At 38.3% G+C, this 25,000-nt stretch overlaps 1 protein-coding gene across 1 annotated transcript in view; it reads right to left on the bottom strand.

Annotated features, from left to right (window-relative positions):
• grin2bb (glutamate receptor, ionotropic, N-methyl D-aspartate 2B, genome duplicate b) overlaps positions 1 to 25,000 on the bottom strand; it is a 103,443-nt gene that overhangs the window by 43,157 nt on the left and 35,286 nt on the right. Inside the window, exon 4 of the mRNA XM_060860816.1 lies at positions 233 to 376. Within this exon, the coding sequence (XP_060716799.1) occupies positions 233 to 376 (144 nt within the window). The remainder of the gene's footprint in view (positions 1 to 232; positions 377 to 25,000) is intronic.

The raw sequence follows: 25,000 nt of genomic DNA, 5'->3' as shown, positions 1-25,000 counted from the left end.
TATCTATCTATCTATCTATCTATCTATCTATCTATCTATCTATCTATCTATCTATCTATGTGTCTGTCTGTGTGTCTGTCTGTCTGTCTGTCTATATATATATATTTCACCTTCATTCTTTGGTAATCTAAAAGCCACATCTTGCTGAGGAAGAATTTTTTTCCTATTTCCGCATAGCAGCTAATTTTTTTTCTTCTGACACTCTGATGTCCTTTTGTAAAATTCCTCTCACCCTGTTGACGAAGTCCTGGTATCCGGGGTAGTAGGTAGTGACGATGGAGAAGATGTACCAGTCGTACTCCTCCATGATGTTGAGCATGACAGAGGCCTGCTGCTCTATAGACGGCCCGAACTGGAAGAACATGGAGTTGTCGTCCTGCCGAGCAGAAAAGATACCTGATATGAATACGAATGCAGGAATATGAAACGAGGTGTTCAGGAGGTGAGAAGCCTCTTCTTCATTACGCACTAATTGCTAATAAATGATGAAAGAACATCACGATCAGAAAGTCAGACATAAAACTGCGGGATGCTGTATCGATATTATGATGCATGTCAAATGTCATTTCATACTTGATCGTGCTTCAGTTGTGTTTCTTCACAGTTTCATATCCAAAAGTAATATTTAGCATTTGCTTCAGCAAATCTAATGTCGTCAGCATGAGCCCGAGAGCTTCTGTGCATGTAATATGTTGTGAATTGACTTGTGTACACAAAATTGGGTTGGTTTGTGTGTGTGTGTGTGTGTGTGTGTGTGTGTGTGTGTGTGTGTGTGTGTGTGTGTGTGTGTGTGTGAGTGTATGTGTGTGTGTGTGTGTGTGTGTGTGTGTATGTGTGTGTGTGTGTGTGTGTGTGTGTGGTCCCAGCTGCATCCAAGTCAACAATTTACAATGCCTTGTTCTTGTATTTATGCATCATCGACTTGGGATTTTGCCGAGTGAACAGTGTTCATGAGTAAAAAATGACCGATTTAGGTTTGTGTGCCTGTGTGTGCCAGTGTGTGTGTGTGTGTGTGTGTGTGTGTGTAATCAGCCGTATGTGTGTGTGATCATGACGCATGCCGAACTAATTCCTCCAATCTCTCTCTCTCTCTCTCTCTCTCTCTCTCTCTCTCTCTCTCTCTCTCTCTCTCGCTTTCTCTCTCAGGTCTCATTGCTCCACTCAACATCAAAGCTCACTGCTCTGGAGTGTAAACTCCTCATGGACTCATGGACTCATCCGCTACCTCGATTCTGCTTTAATGAGATAAAAACACTGACACGGGAAACAGAGATGGGGCAGAGCAGAAAAATCCCCACCATTACCGTAACATCCTACTATGTTGACTTATCTCCATACACTAAACTGTGTTTAGCTGGCTATGTTTAAGGAGAACTCATTTCAAGACACTTTGTAAATCCTGATCCCACACACACACACACACTTTACAAAACATTTAATTTTATTGCATTGCTCCAGCGTTCAAAGCCATTCTCTCATGATGGACATTTCAACTGGACAATGACCAATACATGTTCTAGTCAGATCTCCTGAATTTAATCTTATTGAAAAATCCATCAGAGGGATCCTTAGGATCTTCTGGGAAATAAAGATATTATGATCTAGAAAATTCTCAGCGTTTTGACGATAAAAGTACACTTTAATAAGAGTCGATCTTGAACGACTCTTGGAACGACTCCTGAGCTCAATCTCAGCCGACCCTTATGTACCGTTCCAAAACGTTTTTGATTTGTTTTGTTTTTTGACTGACTTTCAACTGTCCCCCCACCTGATGTCTTGAGTTGTTTTTTAAATCACGATTACACAGGCATCCTTGTTAGCTTTGGTATATTTACATACATAGACAATAATGGATTAACCAAAACATCATGCATTGATCACTTTAGATTATTATGATTACCATACACTTTTTATTCTTTATTTATTAAAAAATTCTTCTTCTTCGTTAGACATCTTGTGTCTAAGTGCTGCTTTCCCCTCAGTCTATTACATCAATACATGGTTATTTTTTAATATTTTAAAACTATCAAATTAAAATTATATTGCTCACATATACAATCATACACATACGAAGAAAAGCGACTGATGAAATACAGTGATATTTATACCGTAAGCACAGAGTCAGAAGACATTATGTGTGTAAATGTGAAGCGATCACATGCACAAGCAATAGTTTCTAAACACTTATTTATCCTTACTGTATTTCTATATAAACAGTTTCTGTGATAGTGACTGTATTTAATAGCTGCCTTTAGACTCCATTCAGGAACGGTCAAATCAGCCCAGGTATCTGGGAGAAGTACATTTTAGTTTAGATTATTTATTATTTATTCAGTTACCCAAACGACGTGTGGGTTTAAATGAAACATTTCCATTCATTGTATGTGTTTTAAATGTAAAGCGTTTCTTTGTGATGTGATGTGACGTGCTTCTGTCTACACTGTAACTGTAGTGCATCATTCCAAATCCCTTCACTACACGCTGCTGAACTGCACACAACAAACAAATCATAATCCGGCTGACACTGGAACAGTTTTTTTAAATATAGTAATATACGCTGGTTTCAACAGTAATGACAGATGATCTTTTCAGCGTGTACTGTATGAGGTGAAGTTTAGCGCAAACAAGACTCAAATCATTTATTTTACTTGCAATGTGAGGAGAGAAAAAACCTCCATAATACATTATACAGTAGGCAGAATTGTGATATTTAAAGGAATACATTTACATGTAAACTCGTTTGTTTCTCTTTGCTTGTATTAATACTCTAGCTATCTAGCTCTCCGTATGTTATTACTATTACTTTTTCACCTCTTCTATTAGGCGGCACATTAGAGCTTTGACTTGCCCACTCGTCTAAATAGTACATTATGTGTTCAACTCTGTAACTAGGAATTTAAATATAAAAATGTTCATCCCTTCCTCAAGGTTGAGTCAATATGCAATGTACATGAAAAAAGCAGATGAAAAATACATATACTGTACATTCACACACACACACACACACACACACACACAGTCATACAGAAATACCTGCTTGACGTCAGCAACTCTTCTCCCTCTGAAATACTGCATCACATTTATTTATTTATCCTTACCACATCTCAGATTTCTCTCTATCCCTCTAGCCTCCAACCTCTCACTCGCTTGCCAGTTCATGTTCAGTCTCTCCATCACTCGGTGTTCCACTACCCTTATGTCTCCTGCACATTTAAACAATAATTGAATCTGCAGACTCCCTCCATATATTCTTTTCAATGTTTAACACACTGAAGTGGCCAGTCTGTCTCACTCCTTCCCCCCAGCAGGCCTAGACAAATGATGGCATGGTAATAGTCTCTGAAACCTTACTACTAATCCCTGCTATTCTTTTAACTTCTCTAACTTATTCTATATTGCTAATAATCTTGAAAAAGGCTTTCTCAGAGAGAAAGGCTCAGCGTATCCCGCAGCGCGAGTACATATGAACAGAGCAATTCTAATATCAGACTTAATAAAGAGGCCCTTAAATAATTTCCCTGGCAAGTCCCTAAGCTGCAGGCCAGGGGACACTGAGCTAGGCCTGTGATGTCCACGAGCGAGCGTGAGCAGAATGCAGCATTAAAAGAGGCCGAAGAGGTTCAAGTGTGACAAATAGAGTCAATTCAGCAGCAAGGGGCTCTGGGTATTAAAAAAGAATGTGGTAGGAGAAACTGTTGTGTAATGAGGGCAGTTTGGTGTTGGGATGCGTTGTTTCATCTGGCTCTATTACTGTGCTCAGCCTTGGAGGTGTCAGCCTTGAAGTAAATTGGAATGTTCGGTTCTAGAATTCTCACTTGGATGCTAGAACGTAATAAACTGCTTTCACACGATGCAAAAAAAGCACCGCCTGGGGCACGTTTTGTGCTGATATGAACAAAAGCACCTCACATACTGAGCACACTTCAACCATAACAATGCTGCTAGCACCATGTTTGGCTTTTTATCCAGTTAACTAGCTTGCTTACAGTAGCTTACTATTTAGATATCTTACAATTATTAGTAGTATCAATACCTTTAAGAATAAATGCTGTCGTACGCAGGTACATATGTAATATCAGGCATCAGTAAAAGCCAGTAGCAGTCCAACTGCCTCGTGGGTATTGTGAGTGGATTTCATGTAAAATATTCACTACTGGTTGAAGAACAATAAAAGCTTCTGTAAACAAATTCAACAGCGGTTCAACAGTAACAATGCAAGAAAAACAAACGCAAGGTTCAGTCTCTGTTCAAGTGGGTAAAGTTGTGAGATCATGTGCACACTGAGCAGAGTAGAGCTAGCTAGCTAGCTTGCATGTTGTGATAAGGTTTTGATATAAAGACACACTGAGATCAAAACATCCAATTGACGTTCTCCTCAGACGTGTTTGTACTGAGGAAAATCTCATATGTCTAAAAACACATACAAAAAAATCAGTGGGTCAGAAATTTGCCATAATGAAAACTTCTGAAAAATTCTCCACACTATGAAACTTTTGACCTTAAATCATGAATCGTACAATATCTGACTAAGTTATCATCTTGTCAGCATGAACAAAACCTCATATGATCTTAGCATGAATTACGGAAACAAACAGCTGAAAATCACTGGAGACACAAATAACGTGAATGTAAAGAATACATTTTGTGTATAATTTTCACGAGATAGATGAAAACCCTCGTATTAATCCAAAGAATCCAAATCATTCGTGTAGAATCCAAGGTGGTAATAATATATTTAGGTCCTTAAGTTTTGAGCACATTATATAAACAAACAAACCAGCTAAACAATATTCATCAAAACATCTACAAATGTCTAAAATCTATGATACAACTTGTCCATCCATCCATCCATCCATCCATTCATCTATCCATCTATCAATCCATCTATAGTAACATTTATCCTATACAGGGTCACAGGGAGCCTGTAGTCTATACTGGGGGACACCCAGGATGGGGAACCAATTACAGGGCACAATCACACACTTACAGTCACACACTACGGACAATTTAGAGATGCCAATCAGCCTATAATGCATATACTTGGAATGAGAGAGGAAATTAGAGTACCTGAAGAAAACCTCAGGCTGAACATGCAAACTCCAAACACACGGGTGGAAACCAAACCACAACACTGGAGGTGCAAGGCAACACAACTTGATGAATTTTATCTGAATTGATTTATCCATCTGATCGCCCATAACTTTAGTCCAAAAGCTGAGTCATAGTTAACTCTGAAACTAAGCCAGCATGCTGTCCATCAAACTGGTTTATCGTTCCCTTCAGTGGCTCTAATGGCAACGATGCAGGATGAGATGGCTGAAAATGAGACCTTCTCCACTGAAGGTCAACCTAAGGGCTAACAATCACAACAACCATGGGCTTGTTAAACCTGACTGCAACCATTTAGCTCATATAACACAAAACAAGTGACAGGCGAGAACTCCGCCAACACCTGCTGCTCATTTGTACACTCAATACACTCAATGCAAAAAATATAGAGATACTGTTAAATACTGTTGATTTAAAGTTGATTTCTGCAAAAACTAAGATAAAGTGCAAGTCCACACGGTGTCTATGATGCACAGAGCCATTTCTACTGTAAGATATATATCACAAAGATTAGTAGAGGGAAAGGGGTATTATGGACTGGATAATGTATATCAGATACGTGTGCACACTACAGTCACCTTGGTTATTGTCCAAAGGTCTCATTTTTCTTCATTCATAAAGTCTAATTTTTTGAGATATTGTTATGCTGAAAATGTTACTGAAACCTGGCAACCTTGAATAATGGTGTACAATTGCTGAATGAAGCACGGATGAACAGATGAGGATTTGCTAGACTGTACTGTATGCTGCATGAACGTATCTTGTCGACTCTTAATTGCCGTCGACTACATGCTATAAATGTAAATGTAAATGTAAATGTCAGCCTACATAACCTAATGTAACCTTTATGGGGTTACACAAAAAATCAAAGAAACAAGTCACGTGTGAAAGCCTCTCGATATCATTTGCTTGAGGCTTCTTGCCCTGCTAGAATCTATGGTCATGAGCCACTGCTTACAATAATGTCACTATAAAGTATTATTTATTTACATATTTGTTTATGATTAATATACAGTATATTGTATCATGTTTAACACTTTCACCATTGGACAAATGTATAACTACATATTTTTTGTAATGTTTTAAACGATTAGTTGACTCCTTGTGAGTTAATAAACGAAAAAAAAAAATATTGAGCAAGAATTTGCACATTACGGACTCAGCAGTCAGAGGATTAAGGAAAAGGTGTTCATTGGCTGTAAATTTTTGCTATCTAATTGCAGAGTCATCCTGGTTTAACCCCCAATTTCACCCTGGAGCGTGCACTTCGATGAACTCCCCCATCAGTACGAGGTGGGTTAATCCGCAATGTGTCCAGTCATCTCTTTAACTTATTTTAAAAATAAAACTCTTCGTCGGATCATGCTGGAGATTTTCCAGTGTCCTTTCTGAAGGTACACTACCCCCACGCTACATATTGGCTGTTATGTAGTCGTGGGCACATGATGTAGTACGTCAACATGAAGATAAACCCTGCTGATGACCATTACAGGCCATTATTCTATTTTGAATTCCATTTCATCTGTCCAAGTTCATCCATCTTCACTCTTTTGAAAAGTGACAGACTCTAGGCGCTTTATCATCCATCTGGCCATCCGCAGCTTCTCATTGTCACTGCTTATCTCTGCATGCAGCCAGTTGTGTCGTCTAATCTTTCAATCATTACTCACATTCTTGTCACACCCCATTTTTTTAAAAATCATTTTAAAATTGATTACTTCTTTTCTCCAATCCTTTCTTTATTCTGACCCATTTTCCAGGCTTTTGTGTCTAACCCTAACCCTTCCTGATAACATTCTCTAAATCCTGTCCCTCCTTTGCATCATTTTATTTAATTCTCTCACTTTTTCCTCAGTTCATCCTGCCTAATCATCATAGCATACCTTTTTTTTTTAAAAAAAAAGAGAAGCTCCATCAATCTCTAATCAAACACATGCCGAATTAATTACATGTCACATGTGAAGCATAATTAACGCCAACGACCTCAATTCCCATTATATTCCCCCATCCCCTCTTTCTCTTTTAAATCAAATTTTTAAAGAAAGCCTGGCTTTGATTGAAACATGAAGCTATTTCCGTCCAGCGGAGATAATTCATTTTATTCTCTCTCTTACTCTCTCTTGCTGCTTTTCACTTTTCTTCTGGGTTGTGTCCAAATACACATACTTTTACTCTAAACTCTACTCAGCCAAGTCTAAAAAGATGCTAAATGTGATTAATGACGGTTTCCTCATAACGTCGTTATTTCACTTTGCTCGTGTTGCTAGCAGACTTTCTATAAAAGCATTGAAAATGATCATTGTTACATAGGAAAGCGAGAACAAGCATCATATTTCTTTCAGAACATATAGATCATGTGTCAAAACTGTTGCACTGACTTAATTTTTCATAGATTAGTCTTTTATCCAGAGATGCTAAGTATCAAAGTGCCCTGTGTTGCTGAATATGATAGATGTTAAAGACTCTTTGACTTTAAGTTACATTAAAATATAAATAACACACTTTATAACTAGTTATAGATAACCACAGAGCCTGAGGGAGCTAGCTAAACAACCTGGTGCTTCCTAGCATGCTATACTTTTGCAAGATAATACTATCTGCATGTACTGTACAGGTAAAAGGAACTAGAAAGCAATTTCTTTCTTAATAAGATGTTCTGAATGAGTTGACCAAATATTTAGTTGTATTAAGATGTATTAACTACCATAGTTTTGCTCCAGAGTGACACCAGGGATCAGACTGCTAAACATTAACCAGTGTTATGAAACCATGATGTATTGGTGATATAAATTAATACCCATTATAAATAACCAATGGCTATTGTTGTTAATGAAAAAAATGATTTTCATTTGTCATTTTTCTGGATCTAAATAATTAATTTCTGAAAATTCATTTGGAAAAAGAAGCTTCAGTTTAGTTCAATTTGTGGTTTCGGTGGATCTATTTTTTCTTCTAATTTTATATATAAAAAAAAAAAGAAAGAAAGAAGTCTTGCTTCCTTTAATAGCTGCTAAAATTGTGTAAATTATTTATAAATACAATCTGCCCATTTTTTGTTTAGCAAAGTTGATATTCTGTCTTATTCATATCTAATTTTCTTAATAATAGTATGTATAACATTAAATGTATTAGTAGTTTGAACAGTCGCAACCACTGGCTTGGCAGATTGGGCGTTTATATTATTTACAAAACATGCTAAATTTCCTTTGGAGTATTGGGACGCCGCTGAAACTTAAATAAACAAATACAGATACTTTAAAAACTGTAAATAGTTTTCTAACATTAAATTAAATTGTGTGTCAGAAATCTATTTTTCCTTTTACTTAATGACTATGTGGATTACGTTATATAACATCGCTTATTATCGACCGGATACCGGGGCTATTTCTTCTCTTTCTTTTCCCAAGCAATTGGTCACCAGCCACAAATTAAGCTTGCTGCTGTGTAATAAATCCTTTGAGGTACTTCCATGAGTAGTTTCATCTTTCTTAATGCTGAAATATTGATAATGTTTCCAATCTGTGCCAAATGTGGAGAAAAGAAACTACTAAATTTTCACTGAGATTGAATCAGAGATAATTCGTAACATCAGATATTTAGTCCGGGGGCTTGAATTAGCATTTCACAAACTGGGTAGCTAAAGCGATTATGTATGGATCGTCTCTCTCTGGATGAATGGAACGACAGATGAACACACAAAGTAAAACCAAAGTTATCCATTAAAAAAAGAAAAGCAAAATAGGCAAAACCATGGAAAAAGGAGCATGAAAGATACCTGAATAGAATTTAACACAAATACAATATTTATTTTAATTATCCATAATGAGTCTATGGGCAAGCCTGAGCCTGAGGGAACAGTGGTGATGTAAAACTCCCTGTGACAATATGATGAAGAAACCTTGAAAGGAACCAGACTCACAAGGGAATCTTGGAATATCACTGATTGTCATATGTGTCTATGTCATATATTGTCTATGTGACTAATAGAATTTTATCTGAATTTATTTATTATTGAATTTTGAGTACTAATTAATTATGACAATTATATAATATAATGCGTGATTATAATGAGTATATAACTAAATGATTTGGTGTAATATTGGTGGCATGACATGGCCCCTGTATAGTTAATATAGTTAATAATAATAAATTTTGAAATGTTTATGACTGATTTATATATATTTATATTTATATTTTATATTATATATATTTTATATTATTATATATTATATTTATAACTCTTTATATATATATATATATATATATATATATATATATATATATATATATATATATATATATATATATATTGTATTGCATATTGTGGAGAATTTCCCACAGGAAAAGTGTTAATAGTAGGTGCTATGCCTTTATATATCTGCCCATGTGTGCGCATTAACAGGCACAGTAGTGAAAAGGTTGCCAAGAAATGCTCTTGATATTTGGCTCCGTTATTCATCTTATTGTTCCAGAATGAACAAACTACTGTATATACACTCACTGGCCACTTTAATAGTAACACCTACTGTATATACCTGCACATTTGTACCATTATTCATTTAGCCAATCAAGTAAAAATCAATAAAAAGCCTTATTTAATGTTTTCATCAAACATCAGTACAGAAAAATATGCAGAAAAAAAACAAGCCTTGTTGATGAGAGAGGTCAAAGGAGAATGGCATGTCCAGGCTGGGTTACGCTCATAGGAAAGATGTAATAATTCAAATTTACATTTACGTTTACAGCATTTGGCTGTACATGTAACTGGTGTATATGTATATTGACTATGTAAGACCACATTGGGTTCCACATCTCTCAGCCAAGAATTCAAGAATCAGTCTAGAGTGGGCATGGAAACAAGGCATGTGAAGTTAAAGATCAGGCGATGGGATGTATAGATGCTGACATCTGTCATCAGGGATTACAACATGGCAGCACAGTGGTTTAAAACTACACAGTGGACCACCTTGGCTGTGAAGAGGAAACAGAGATGAGATGAAAATTAAACAAAGTATTACCCATGGCCACCTTGTCAATGATGTGAAAACAGTCGCTTTAGCGTAGGCTAGCTAATGAGGTTTAATAGCTCTACCATGTTTTCTGATATTCCTAATGAAGTAGGCAAGCATTGCTGTCAAAGCCTTCGGCAATAACCTAAGTCATGTTCTATGTAGCAATGACCTCATTTGCTGTCTTTTTTCGCCTCCATTTTTTGAAGTTCTTCAGCCTCAGGGAGCCTTAGGGGGAAATGAGACCTAAGGCTCTCGCTTTTACGCCTCTCCTCTCTGATCCGTTGTTCTTCTCCTGCAGAAAATGAGACCTACTCATTAATTGTTGAACGTGGCTCTGCCATTATGATCCTCTGTTATTCTATCTTCTTCTGTCATCTCTCCACCCTCTTCTTACCTGGTTCAATCTCTTTTTCTTTGTTCTTTTCTGTCGTTTACCACCCAGTCCTTTTCTATGTTTCATCTTTCTTTCTTTGTTTTTTTAATCCAAGTCATTACCTCTAGATAACACCGTCTCATCTACTAAGTCTAACTTTTCCTCTCTTGATTTGTCTCCACCTTTTACTTGTTCCTTTTTTCGCCATGCTAAATTGTTCCACTGTTATTTCCGCTGTGTTGACTACATCAGCTTAAAGACGAACAGTGCTGAATCTGTTGGGAATAGCGTAAATGTTTTCCTCCCACTTGCTGCCATTGGGAAAAGGATTGTACACTAGCTTCAGTAAAATGATGGAAATTCCATCAGGCTTGTTCCTTCAGCCAAGATCTGAGATTCTGTTTTGGTTTTTTTGGATTAGCACATGGAATATAATGGAGTTAAGAGTCACTGTGAATAGAATGGATGCGAAGAAGAAAAGGATTCTGAATGTAAGTACGGAAAAAAGTGAAAGCTGATGTAGATGTAGGTGGTATGTAGTATATTATATGAAGATACAGGAGCAATCAGTGATATGTTCAAGATAAGGATGCAAGTGATAACAGTCTTAAAGGCCAATTTTTTTTATTTTTGTTGAACTTCGCAGCTATGCTTCTCTTGTCTCTCATGCTTCTTTTTGGCATTGAATGAATAGAGAATGAGCCTTCCATTTATTTAAAACAAAACACACTGTCGCTCTCTTTTATCCTTACTCCTATTGGCCAAATATAATATTTAATTCCATATGTGTGGTCACATTACTACTCTCTTTTTTTTTTTTATTAACTAAGCATTAAAACCCAAGACATGTTCAAAGCAATTTGTCTATATTAATGACTGAAATGCTAATGACATCCTTCTGTTTGCTAATATGCAAACATTTATATGGCTCACAGATTTGCTATTAATTTGCTGTGTGCAAAAGCAAATGGAGTATGAATAATAGGAAGGCCAGTCAACCCAATTAATACCTGTGCTAACATAGTAATAGTTGTTCACTGTCCTATTCCAGTATGGCACTAATGCCCTTCCCCTTATAACAAAATTGGAGATTTGATAAACAATATCATGTGAATGAATAATTATTAACAATGTTATGCAATGTTTATTATACAATGTTTATTTAGCAATGGGGATGTGGTAGCTCAGTGGTTAAGGTGTTGGGCTACTGATCGGAAGGTCATGGGTTTGAACCCCAGGTCCACCAAGCTGCCACTGCTGGGCCCCTGAGCAAGGCCCTTAACCCTCAGTTGCTCAGTTGTAAGTCACTCTGGATAAGGGTGTCTGCTACATGCTGTAAATATAAATGCAATGTTCAAATCAATGTCTTCATCCCTAAAATATACAGTAATGTTTCTTAAGATGAAGACCTGGCAAGAGCAAATTGACAATTTTAATGTCCACTTTATTAGGAACACACAAAGAAACAATCATGCAATTATACATTCAGTTAATGTTCACATCAAAGATGAGAATCGAGAAAAATTGCATCTCATTAACATTGACATGAACGCTGAGCATTGAGCATGGCATGGTTGTTGATCCTACACCATCCTGTCAGCCTAGAACAGCTTCTGAGGCTACAGGGAACTGGTTTACTGAAACTGAACAGATGTAACACTCACAGACGCACAAAATATTTACCTGGGCTATATTTGGTAGGAGAGCTAAGGCAGTGGCTCAACTGAAGTGGCATTATCTGGATAAAATGGAAATTTTCTGTGCAACTGATTTACAAATGACAAGTAAAGTCTCAGTAGGACTAGGCAAAAATTACAGAAAAAAAGCACAGAATATCCACAGCAGAATGTGATGATAATGGGGTTAAATATTTGGGTAGAATCGTGTGTCATGCAAATTACAATGGATACCCAGACTTCTCCACGTAACTCACATGCATCTTATCTGTCCTGGTCTCAGTGTCTCTGAAAGAACATGAGAGTGTCAGAGAGAACATGTCTATGCAGAGTGTAGTAAGTAAGTGACGTGACATACAGCTAAGTACGGATTTGTTCTCTGCATTTAACCCATCCAAAGTGCACACACACAGCAGTGAACACACACACATCGTGAACACACACCCGGAGCAGTGGGCAGCCATTTATGAGGCGGCGCCTGGGGAGCAGTTGGGGGGGGTTCGGTGCCTTGCTCAGGGGCACCTCAGTCGCGGTATTGCCGGCCCGAGACCCACAACCTTAGAGTTAAGAGTCAAACTCTCTAACCATTAGGCCACGACTTCCCCCAAAGTAAAGTGTATTCGAGTTTATATCACCCATCACTTATGATAATGGTGAAAATTAGTAAACAGAAAGTAAAGTGTTAGTATGAAATTTATATTCATAGTCATAACATATTAGTCAAGAATTTATTGAACCGATTTCAGCATTTATGACTTTATTATTAATATCAGTAATATCTCTCACTCACTCTCTCACTCATTTTCTACCGCTTATCTGAACTACCTCGGGGAGCCTGTGCCTATCTCAGGCGTCATCAGGCATCAAGGCAGGATACACCCTGGACGGAGTGCCAACCCATGACAGGGCACACACACACACACACTCTCATTCACTCACGCAATCACACACTACGGACAATTTTCCAGAGATGCCAATCAACCTACCATGCATGTCTTTGGACCGGGGGAAGAAAGGTCCCCGAGCATGTTGCATGTTGCATGTTCACACACATTGCATGTTGCATGTTGCATGCAACTTCACACACACGGCGGAGGCGGGAATCGGACCCCGACCCTGGAGGTGTGAGGCGAACGTGCTAACCACTAAGCCACCCCTCAGTAATATCTGACAAACACTATTGCAAACACAATTTTGAACTCTGTTGTCAGTTAGTGAAATAGTGTGTCTGTAAGAAAAGACATCGCTGTTCATTAACATACAACATAAGAAAGTATTTTTTATTCAGTTGAAGCAGTAGGGGAGCTTCACATAACATTCAACTTAACGCTCTTTGAAGCAATAGCAAGTGTAAGTAATGAAGTGAATGAGTATTAACAAAGAGTTTTGAATACATAACAATTTGTCAATATTGTTATGTATTTATATTGTTATGTATTTAATATTATTACGATATTTATATATTTGTCAAGCATTTCCACTGACAGTTCTTTAAAATGAAAATGAATTTTTTTGAATAAGATGTTTCTGCTGAGTGTTCATGTTAATGGCAGTGGTATATTTTTATATATAAAGCCATGCTAGGTAAACTTCCAGCTTTCCTCTGTACCCTCCTCTGTCTCAATTCTGCTAGTTATCAGCTACGCTCTTCCAAATGGTTGCTTTTTAATGTACCCAGGGTTTGGACAGATTTGGGGAAAACTGCATTTTCATACTATGCACCATGGTCATGGAATAATTTGCAAAAAGATCTTAAATTAGAAACGTGTATATCAATAAATACATTTAAGACCATCATAAAAAATGTGGTAAAGGAGACATGTAGTTGTTTTTCTTGAAGAAGTCCTTGTATTGTATGATTGTATGTATGTATGTTTTTACTATGTTGTGTTTATGTATGGCTGCTACCTTGGCCAGGTCTCTCTTGTAAAAGAGATTTTTGATCTCAATGAGACTTCCTGGTAAAATAAAGGTAAATAAATAAATAAATAAATAATGTAATGAAAATCATACATAAGAAATCCATGTACTGTAAAACGATGATGAATATCGGTCATGTACATTTTCTTAAGAAAGACTCCTCACACCTGCATCCACCGCACATGCATACAGATGTGGATCCTTGCTGTGACATAGATCTACGAGCTTCAGTCAGACTGAAATAGGCTATAATAACATGGGAGCTGAAAACACTTCATCTTCCAAAGACACACACAGCGAGCGAATAAACTTCATCTGTCAAAGCAAAAGATGCAGTTGCTTAGCATCCTAAAAGTACGGATTACTAAATCCTATTCCAAACACACGCACACGCACACATACACACACATCTGCCACCTGCACAGCCTTCATCATGTTGCCTGCTCTCTCTATCTACAGTATCTATCTTTCTATCTCTCTCTCACTCTCTCACCCTGTATCACTGTCCCTTTCTATCTCACACCCACCTAAGGAGTGTCCATTGGGGGACATTCCATTGTGCCACCCTGACAATTCTTATATCCGAATGTCACAACGTTGTCTGAATGGACCAATACAAGACGTCGTCTCAGATTCACCAGAAAAACCTTTGGGCCAAATAGATCGTCTTCAGTTCCAGCTTGTTGATGTGCTCTGATCACATACTGGGGGCCTCATATCCCTCCCTGTGACACTGTGACCCCACACTGAGGAACCACTACAGAAGTGTCTGTGGTGTAATCTCTTTCCCTTTTTCATTAAAAAAGACTTGTGCCTTCAGCAAGCTAGGGCTTGTGTTTCTTTTGCTGTAAAGCAGAAACATCTCTGTGGCGGTTGGAGTCCAGCTCAGTCTTGAATCAGTATCCTGATCTTTTAGCCCTCAGGGGAGACAAGCAGCTGAATGCATCTTAAAAATTCCCATGGCTCTAAAAAGAGGTCAAAGAGTGGGATTTTCTGTGAAAGGCAAACACTAGTATTAATGTTGAATGGCATCTAATAAAGCTAGAAATATACAGTACAGACAGGAGGAGACTTGATGAACCAGGAGGAGTCTTGATGAACCAGGAGGAGTCTTGATGAACCAGGCCCTTAACCATTTACTTGGTACCTTCTCAATCATGCTTCTATGAGCATTCATTAGGACTTTATTACAATCTGACATCGGTGTGTCTCTGAACCTTGAGAAGGTTCTTAGCCAGTTTAAGAACTGTTTTCTTTACTTGACTTTGTATCCTTGAGACATTTTCATCAGGTTGCATTAATCTGATGTAGTCACTAACTAATGAGAAATGTTTTTCTGCTCTAGAGCATATAGTCACTGGTCCCAGCCTCTAACAAACATTATTAGATTCATGTGGATTGTTTAAGCACCTGCTAGGAGCTTGATGGAGTGACTCTCCCTGCCTAAGACCTGTGTGATGCATGTGGAAAATTAATGAGCATTGGACAACAAAACCAGATTATGGTCAACCTGTAGCTCTGTATGGGCATATGGGGAGAATAGAGTTAAAACTACCAAACAACAGCCTGTATTTTAAGTTTAAATTCAGCTATCTTAAAGGCAACTTAGTGGCACATAATCAAAAGCATGTTCTTAGGTACATAGCTTCATGTAGTGTGATTGTGCTATGACAGGTAAAAGGTGAAAAATGGCTTGCATGGACCTGGTATTTATTGCAACAGTCATTACATTAAGCACACACACACACACACACACACACACACACACACACACACACACACACACACACACACACACACACACAACAGAAAGTATCTAAGTAATTGAACTGCCTCTAGCGGTTAGGAGGTGTGGAATAAAGCTAGCATTAGTGACCGCTACCATCCACCACAGTACTATTCTCATAGTCAGTTCTCTCAGACAAAGCTTCTGGCCTACTGCAACCCTGACCAGTTCTCCTCACTGTTACAGTAGGTAAGCACAGTACATACAGTAGTGTAACATTAACACTCCATGATGTGTATTATGATCCGGTGTCACACCAGCACACTAAAAACTTTTGATTTTTCATAAAGATTTAATAACCTCTCTATTTCATTCGGTCTTTGCGCCTTTTCATCCATTGTAGCCGTGTCATATGATCTCTTTCTTTTCCCTATTTTCTAGACATCTCCTCCCCCAATTCTGCAACTCTTGAAAGAAGTTTTTACTTCCGTCCTTTATCTTCTTATGAATTTGTAATCAAAAGAGATCAATCTTCAGGAACCAAAATTAGCCACAACATTATATGCTAATCATAAAAAGGGTCCTCACATCTCTGTGGCATGCCGTCGGTGCTTGAATCGCAATGTCTCATGCTCTTTCTGATTGTTCCCTTTGGTTTTTTTATTCATGTGACGGATGAAGGATGTGAGGAGGGGAGGAGGGGAGGTGACTGCCTTATTGAAACGCATGCCATTCACAACTGTGTCAACATGTCACACATGTCAATCAAAGGTCTGGCATTCATGTATGTGTGTGTGTGTGTGTGTGTGTGTGTGTGTGAGAGAGAGAGAGAGAGAGAGAGAGAGAGAGAGAGAGAGAGAGAGAGATAAAAGGTGGAGTCAATGTGTTTCAATGCATTCGACCCATGGCTAATTAAATTCACAGTGCCTTGGAGTTCATCAAGCTTGCTAGCAAAAGAGAGAATAAAAGTTATTAATCAATGACTGATATGAGCCATGTAACAGAAGCAATGCATGCACGCGCACACACACACACACACACACACACACACACACACACACACACACACACACACACACAGAGAGAGAGAGAGAGAGAGAGAGAGAGAGAGAGAGAGAGAGAGAGAGAGAGAGAGAGAGCGAGAGAGAGATTAGGAAATCTGGATTCCTACAGAATGGACTTGTGTAGTTAAATCTGTGGTCTTGCAAAGAACCTTTTTGTGAACATTTTGACAATAAGAGCAGTAATAGCTGGGAATCACACAGTGTGTGTGAGCGCGGGCATGTGTGTGTGTGAGTAAAAGAGAGAGAGAGAGAGAGAGAGAGAGAGAGAGAGAGAAAGAAAGAGAGGGAGAGAGAGAGAGAGAGAAAGAGAGAGCGAGAGAGATGCATTTCCTCTAATAATCCATTGATGTGGTTGGGCTTAAATTGGAAGGTTGTGACTTTGAACCCCAGATCCACCAAGCTGGCACAGCTGGGCCCCTGAGCAAGGCCCTTAACCCGCAATTGCTCAGTTGTATAAAATGAGATAAAAAATGTGTGTCACTCTGGATAAGAGACTGCTAAATGCCATAAATGTTAATGAGATGTGATTATACTAGCTACAATGATGTATCCATATAAACAGAAGTAATACACATGAGCTCCCGGTTCCATAGCATATAATATAGTAGAATATTTAAAGACTGAACTCTGGCTTATAGGTTACTATATAAGCGATTATGTTTTCCCTATGTGGTGGATGTATGTAGGGGCAAGAAGACATTTGGGATTCAGCCCACGCTCTGGTCTGGCCTTTGCCTTGCTTGTTATGGAGAAAAGCACACACTGTAGCAGAGCATCCTGAAGACTTCAAATTATTTACACCGTTTTTTTTTGTCAGATTGTAATACTGATTTTAGAGATTTGATGGTTTTTGACATTTTGTCAATTCAGGTTTATGGGTCTCACCCCATTCATTTAAAATTGGAGTCTGGTGTAACTAACTGCCTGGGAGTGTTGCCAAGATGTCTAAGGATATACGTTCTGCTAAAACACTGTTCTGTGATTCATTGTTTGATCGGTTCTTGACCACAGTTTGTGTTCAACTTTCCCAAATTCACTTCCACTTCCATTTTATCTGATGCTTTTTGTCCGAGTTGAAGCTTTGCCCATCGGACGCAGTCAACTGTGGGATGCCGTTGGGTTAACAGATTGAACCAGGGAAACATTCATGATCGGAACCTGCCTAATAAACATTTAATAGTAAAGTGGCTGTATGTTTGGGTTACTTTTGGCTTGCAGCGTTAGCACACAACCTGCGTTATGCGTGTGAGGGCAAAAAAAACCTGATGCAGTCGAGTGCCAGAACATGTTTTCACATTTTTATGAAACTGTAGGTTTTTTTTGTAAATGTTAACACAGATGGGAAATATGACAGTTAAATCTTGCTTTATGTGTGTGTGTGTGTGTGTGTGTGTTTGTGTGTTTCTCTTACTATTTTTGTAGTTTTTCGTGCAGGATCCTGCCAAATGTCCCCTCATGGTCAAAACAGACAGATCTTCCTATCATTTGGTTTCCTCTATAATATTAATACATGCCTCCCCGCCAACCTCACAATAATCCAGACCCCACCCCACCCCACCCCAAAAAACACTCACATACACACAACACACCACAATTGCTAAGGGCTTTTCTGTTGCAATGTTTACCATTTAGTTCTAAAAGGGACAGATCCATTAAGTTTCATTAGCTTAATGAATCAGAGCTATTCACTAGGCTGTGAAACCAAGCGGCACACTAAAAGTGCAAAAATGTCCCCCATTTATGAAGAGCTCTGTGTGTGTGTGTGTGTGTGTGTGTGTGTGTGTGTGTGTGTGTGTGTGTGTGTGTGTGTGTGTGTGTGTGTGTGTGTTTTCTCTCCAGCTCACGTCCCTTCAAACTCTTTCTCTCTTCCCTCCCAAACTCCTACACTACTCTTCATTTCTCTTCTCATCTCTCCCTTTTTAAAGCTTTCCTCTTTCTCACCCAATCCTCCCTCTGTCAGCTTTCCTCACTGATTGTGTCTGTCGTACACACACACAATCTCTAACACCCTTCTTACATCTGTTATCCACTGCTTCTCAGCTTATCTCACCACTCCAGTTCCGCCACTCGTCTTCTCTCCTTCTCTCACCTCTCCTCTGCGTAGCTCTTTATGGAAGCAATTATTTCTCTAAGTTTTCTGTCGATGAAGTCCACCTGTCTTCATATTTTTAAAACAAGACATTCCAGATACTCCTTTGATTCTGGTTTAAACATGAATTTCTGTCTGTTCTGAACTGGTTCTGACAAGGGACACCTGCACTGTCAACAACCAGGCAGATAAAAAAAGAATAAAAAGAAAAAGGATTTAAAAAATCTTACTATAGCCCTTTACAGGCTGTATTCATTTCTCAATATGCTTTATTTCCCCGACAAATCTCCTGCATCCAGGCTACCATTGAATAATATTAAACTAATTCCTTTAACCTAAGAACCTGAATGTTTGCAACACATTCCAATATCATTACATTTTCGAATCATGTTTTTTATTTAAATAAAATTCACCATTTTTAGCATATACTGTAAGCGTTTAACAGTCAGCAGAACCAGCCTATGAGATTTTACAATTGCCTTTTTTATTTTCAGGCTGGAGTTCAATTTTTAATTTTCCAACCAAGATCCAGATCCAGATTTACATTTAAACGTTTGGCAATTTATAACATTTTTATACAACTGAGCAATTAAGGATTAAGGGCCTTGCTCAGGGGCCTGACACTGGCAGCTTGGTGGATGTGAATTCAAACTTTCCAACAGCCCCATCACCAGACACATACTTGAGAGAGAGAGAGAGAGAGAGAGAGAGAGAGAGAGAGAGAGAGAGAGAGAGAGAGAGAGAGAGAGAGAGAGAGAGAGAGAGAGCACCATCCATCCCACCAAGAGAGCATGACAAATTTTGCTCTCTGGCTCCTAGGGCATGGATGACTGTTGCATCATCAGCATTCCAACCTGCAACCTCCAAACCTCCAAACGATAAGATTTCCTGTTTTCAACAAAGCTTTTTCAAGATAGATAAAGCCAAACTAAAGGGGCAGTGGTAGCTCAAGTGGTTAAATTAAGGCTCTGGGATATTGATTGGAAGGTCAGAATTCAAGATTTAGCACTAACAAGATGCCACCGATGGGGACCTGAGCAAGGCCCTTAACCTCCTGTGCTCCAGGGGTGTTGAATCAAGGATGCCCTTCCTCTAAAGCCTGGATAGGAAAAGAGAATTTCACTTAGCTGTAATGTATATGTGACAAAAATAAAGGCTTCCTCTAAAGAAAATACATGGCAAGAACATTCTTGTACGTATACTTTAAGTATTAATTCACATTATTTTAACCACCATCCATTTACTGTTTGAATTAAAATTACATTCATGAAAAATGTACACCTCACAAACTGCAGTAACACAAAAGCTTCAAAACAGAGGACAAACTGATATTTATACACTGAGGTGTATTTTATCCTTTAAGTGCTAAAGCAGAGCCACTGCCCCACAGAAAATTAATGCCATCCAATATGTCTGTAGAGAACTAGTGCAGCTGGAACTGTAAGAATGACAAAAACATGAAGGAAAAGAAAGCATGGAAATGATTTTTCTGTCATGGAGAAAAAGTGTGCCCAGGGGTCAGCATGCTGCACCAATAACACACACACACACACACACACACGTGTGTTTAGAGCTACAGCATTCCTAGAGAGACAGAGAGAGAGAGAGAGAGAGAGAGAGAGATGGGAGGAATTCAGGAGAGTTGTCTAATTCAAAGAGACATGCAGCGTTTCCGTGGCAACATGGTTTCCATCGTAACGGTCTCGCTAAAGATGCCATTAAAGTGAAAAAATATCCACTTGCACTCTGATGCACTGTACACATGCACACATACAGTACACGAACAAATGTACAAAAACACACATATATATACACACACGCATTCCCACACACAAATGTACACACACAATCAAGAAAAATTACAGATAGACACAAATACATACTGCATACTGGAACATTCAGTACTGAAACAAACACACAAACACACTTAAATACAGAGTGTGCAGCAGTAATGCACAAGAATTTGTCTTCGATAAGAACAAGCTCTTAAGCACATTAATCTGGACTAATAGTCCACAGAAGAAGAAACATCGATATGGCTCATAAATTTGGAATTACGATTAGGGTTGGTAAAGATATAATTATGGATTTTTAGAGGGTTAGTAAGGTTATGGATTAGGATTAATGGTTAGTGAGGTTAGGGATTAGGATTAATGGTTAGTAAGGTTATGAATTAGGATTAATGGTTAGTAAGGTTAGGGATTAGGGTTAGGTGTTATTAAGATTAGGGATTAGGATTAATGGTTAGTAAGGTTAGGGATTAGGGTTAGGTGTTATTAAGGTTAGGGATTAGGATTAATGGTTAGTAAGGTTAGGGATTAGGGTTAGGTGTTATTAAGGTTAGGGATTAGGATTAGGGGTTAGTAAGGTTACAATTAAGGATAAGAATTAGAGATTAGTGAGGTGGAAATTAAGGATTGGGGAGGGTTAACAAACTTAGGGATTAGAATGAGGGGTTAGTGAGGTTAGAGATAAGGAATATGAATAGGAGTTAAGGTTAGTTTAAGACTGAGACTAAAGGGTTAAAATGTTAGGGTTGGGAAACTGCTACTGTAATACATAACTTGATGGACATATCGCACACATTAATAAAAGATTGTGTGTGTGTGTGTGTGTGTGTTTCCTTTTTTCATGCTTTAAACTGCTGAATAATCAACATATATTGCACTGTGCTGCATGATGTGAATAAATATTGTATATCATATAATAGTGTATAGCACCACAGAGACTGTGTGTGTTATTGGGTGTGTAAGTTGAGAAATGTCTTGGGAAATATATATATATATATATATATATACTGTATACCTCAGTTAATAATGTGTGTGTGTGCATGTGTCTGTGTGTGTGCCCACATGCATAGAACAGGATGTCCAGTAAGAATTTACTTAAGAATTAAGTAAATTTAGTATTAAGAATTTTAAGTATTAAGAATTTACTTAATACTTCAGATCATCAAACAAATTTAAATATTAGTCAAAGATAACACAAGTAAACACAACATGCAGTTTTTAAATGAAGGTTTTTATTATTAAGAGACAAACAAAATCCAAACCTACATGGCCCTGTGTGAGAAAGTGCTTGCCCCTAAACCTATTAACTGCTTGGGTCGCCCTTAGCAGCAAGAACTGCAATCAAGTGTTTGCGATAACTTGCATTGAGTCTGTTACAGCACTGTGGAGGAATTTTGGTCCACTCATCTTTGCAGAATTGCTGTAATTCAGCCACATTGGAGGGTTTTCAAGCATGAACCACCTTTTTAAGGTCATGCCACAGCATCTCAATAGGATTCAGGTCAGGACTTTGTCTAGGAGACTCCAAAGTCTTCATTTGGGTTTTATTTAACCATTCAGAGGTGGACCTGCTGGTGGACTTTGCGGTGTTACTTTTAAGCCAGATGTAATAGGACACACACCTTCCAAAAAGTTTAACTTTTGTCTCATCAGTCCACACGGTATTTTTCCAAAAGTCTTGGGGATCATCAAGATGTTTTCCAGCAAATCTGAGACAAGCCTTTATATCCTTTTTGCTCAGCAGTGGTTTTTGTCTTGGAACTCTGCCATGCAAGCCATTTTTGCCCAGTCTCTTTCTTATGGTGGAGTCATGAACACTGACCTTAACTGAGGCAAGTGAGGCCTGCAGTTCTTTAGATGTTGTTGTGGGGTCTTTTGTGACATCTTGGATGAGTCATCGCTGTGCTCTTGGGGTTCTTTTGAGTCCCAAAGCTTTAGAAATGGCTTTATAACCTTTTCCAGACTGATAGATCTCAAATCTGAATTTCTTTGGGTCTCGGCATGATGCGTAGCTTTTGAGGATCTCTTCACTTTGTCAGTCAGCTCTTATTTAAGTGCTGTCTTGATTGTGAACAGGTGTGGCAGTAATCTGGCCTGGGTGTGGCTAGAGAAATTGAACTGAGGTGTGATAAACCACAAACAAGTTATGTATTAACATGTATTCACACGGGGCCATGTGGGTTTGGATTTGGTTTTTCCTTAATAATAAAAACCTTCATTTAAAAACTGCATGTTGTGTTTACTTATATTATCTTTGACTGATATTTAAACTTGTTTGATGATCTGAAGCATTAAAGTGAGACAAACGGGGAAAAAAATTAAAAAATCAGGAAGGGGCAAACACTTTTTCTCACCACTGTGTGTATATATATATACTGTACATATATTTATATATACATACGTGTGTGTGTCTGTGTGTGTGTGTCTGCACAAGTATGTAAATGTGTGTGTTTGTGGGCGATGATTCAGTAAGGGACTGAACAGAGCTCATGTCAAGACAACAGCTACGACACTGTTATGTCATCATGTCGTGCCTCTGTCCTCGCCCATCAAGACGCCAAGTTCCTTTGCATATCACTATGGTCACAGGCCAGGGCCTGTTTCTTGTCATGACAACAAGGGCCCTTCTGTTTCTATATTTAAACGGATATCGGGTTCTATATTTAAATGGTGGCTTGCTTAGAACATTCTGGAGGTGAAGACGGAGACAGAGGCACCTGTACATGACTGCCACATTGCATTATTGAAAAAGGAGAGATAAAAAAAAAGAACAAAGAAAGTCCTCTTGGTTATAGAAATATAATTAACAGACATGCTTCCTTATCTGTGCCTAATCTCTAACCCTTATGAATCTTTCATATTTAATATAAGAAAGTAGCAAAGACCTTCTCTCAGTCCCAGACGAGACCATTTTTAAGTGTAGGCAAGCCGTTTATCAGGGTCATGTAACATATCCCATATATTACACCAAAGTATAATTACTGGTAGAAATGCATGACTGTAGCTATACAATTGTACACACTGCATCCCATCTCTTGCTAGATTCATTTTTCCATAGCACTGTTCCCAAAATTTGTCCTCAGGGAGACACTACAGTCTACATTTGTACACTTTTCAAAGCCCAAGTGGATCTAAAACAAACACTCCAGCCCACTTAAACACTGAGCATGAGCACTGTGGGAGACAGAAAAATGTGAATGTTTTGGTTCCTTGATGAGTGATTTGGGAAATACTTTAATAATTTCATCAGCTTTCATCCATAATTATATGACTGCTGATACACTGGCACCAATTATAATAAATGCATTTAATCAGACTTCTACAGCAACGTCTTTATGCTGTGGATGCTTATGCTTAACGTCAGTGGTGCTGTGGATCTGTAGCCAAAGCCAGAAACACTGAACTCAAGTCCTAATGTGAACTTATGTGGAACTACCTAATGTCAGGGATCTGCCCAGACTTTTGACCATGTGCTATTGTTATTGTTGTTGTTGTTGTCACGTGTCTGCCCCGCCTTCGTTCACTCCTCCCTGTCTCTACACCTGTTCCTAATTGTATGTCATTGTCTTGCAGCGCGGAATCATTAGTTAAATGTAGTCATTGTTAAGTGTCATCAATTATTGGTTTATTTATTAATTATTAGTTCTCGTCTTTTTCTGTTTTGTCTTTATTATTTATTAAACCACATTCATTTGAAGCTATCCTGCGTACGGGTCTGTCTCCTTCCTTCCCAGGATGTGACACCTAACTGTATGTGGAACCTGGAAGAACCTGGAAGAAACCCATGAGAACTCAACACCCATGAGAAATTCCACACAGACAGTAACCTGAACTCAAGATGGAACCATGGAGCTGTGAGCAAGCAACACTAACTGATACCTGCTCAGTGTGGACCTGAAAATAACAGCCTTCCAATACAACATTAGAAACATTTAGAGGAGCTTCAGCCTTACTGTGTGTGTGTGTGTGTGTGTGTGTGTGTGTGTGTGTGTGTGTGTGTGTGTGTGTGTGTGTGTGTGTGTGTGGGAACAATTTACCAAATTTTCTGTTTTGTAATCTTGAATCTTTCTTTTCGTTAAGGTCTGATGTCTGCTTTTGTGAATTTCGGCACTATTAAACTTGAGAGCATTGCGCCTCAATATGCTTTGTGTATTTAAATAAATTCTTTGTTTTCTAACTGAAGTCTTATAAAAAACAGTTTAGAAACAGCAGAAAATTACAAAATGGACAAAGCTCGATTA

Source organism: Tachysurus vachellii, chromosome 24 (assembly GCF_030014155.1).
Source record: "Tachysurus vachellii isolate PV-2020 chromosome 24, HZAU_Pvac_v1, whole genome shotgun sequence".
Taxonomy (NCBI): Eukaryota; Metazoa; Chordata; class Actinopteri; order Siluriformes; family Bagridae; genus Tachysurus; species Tachysurus vachellii.
The sequence above is the reverse complement of the archived record's forward strand: the minus strand, read 5'-3'. Positions and strand labels throughout refer to the sequence as shown.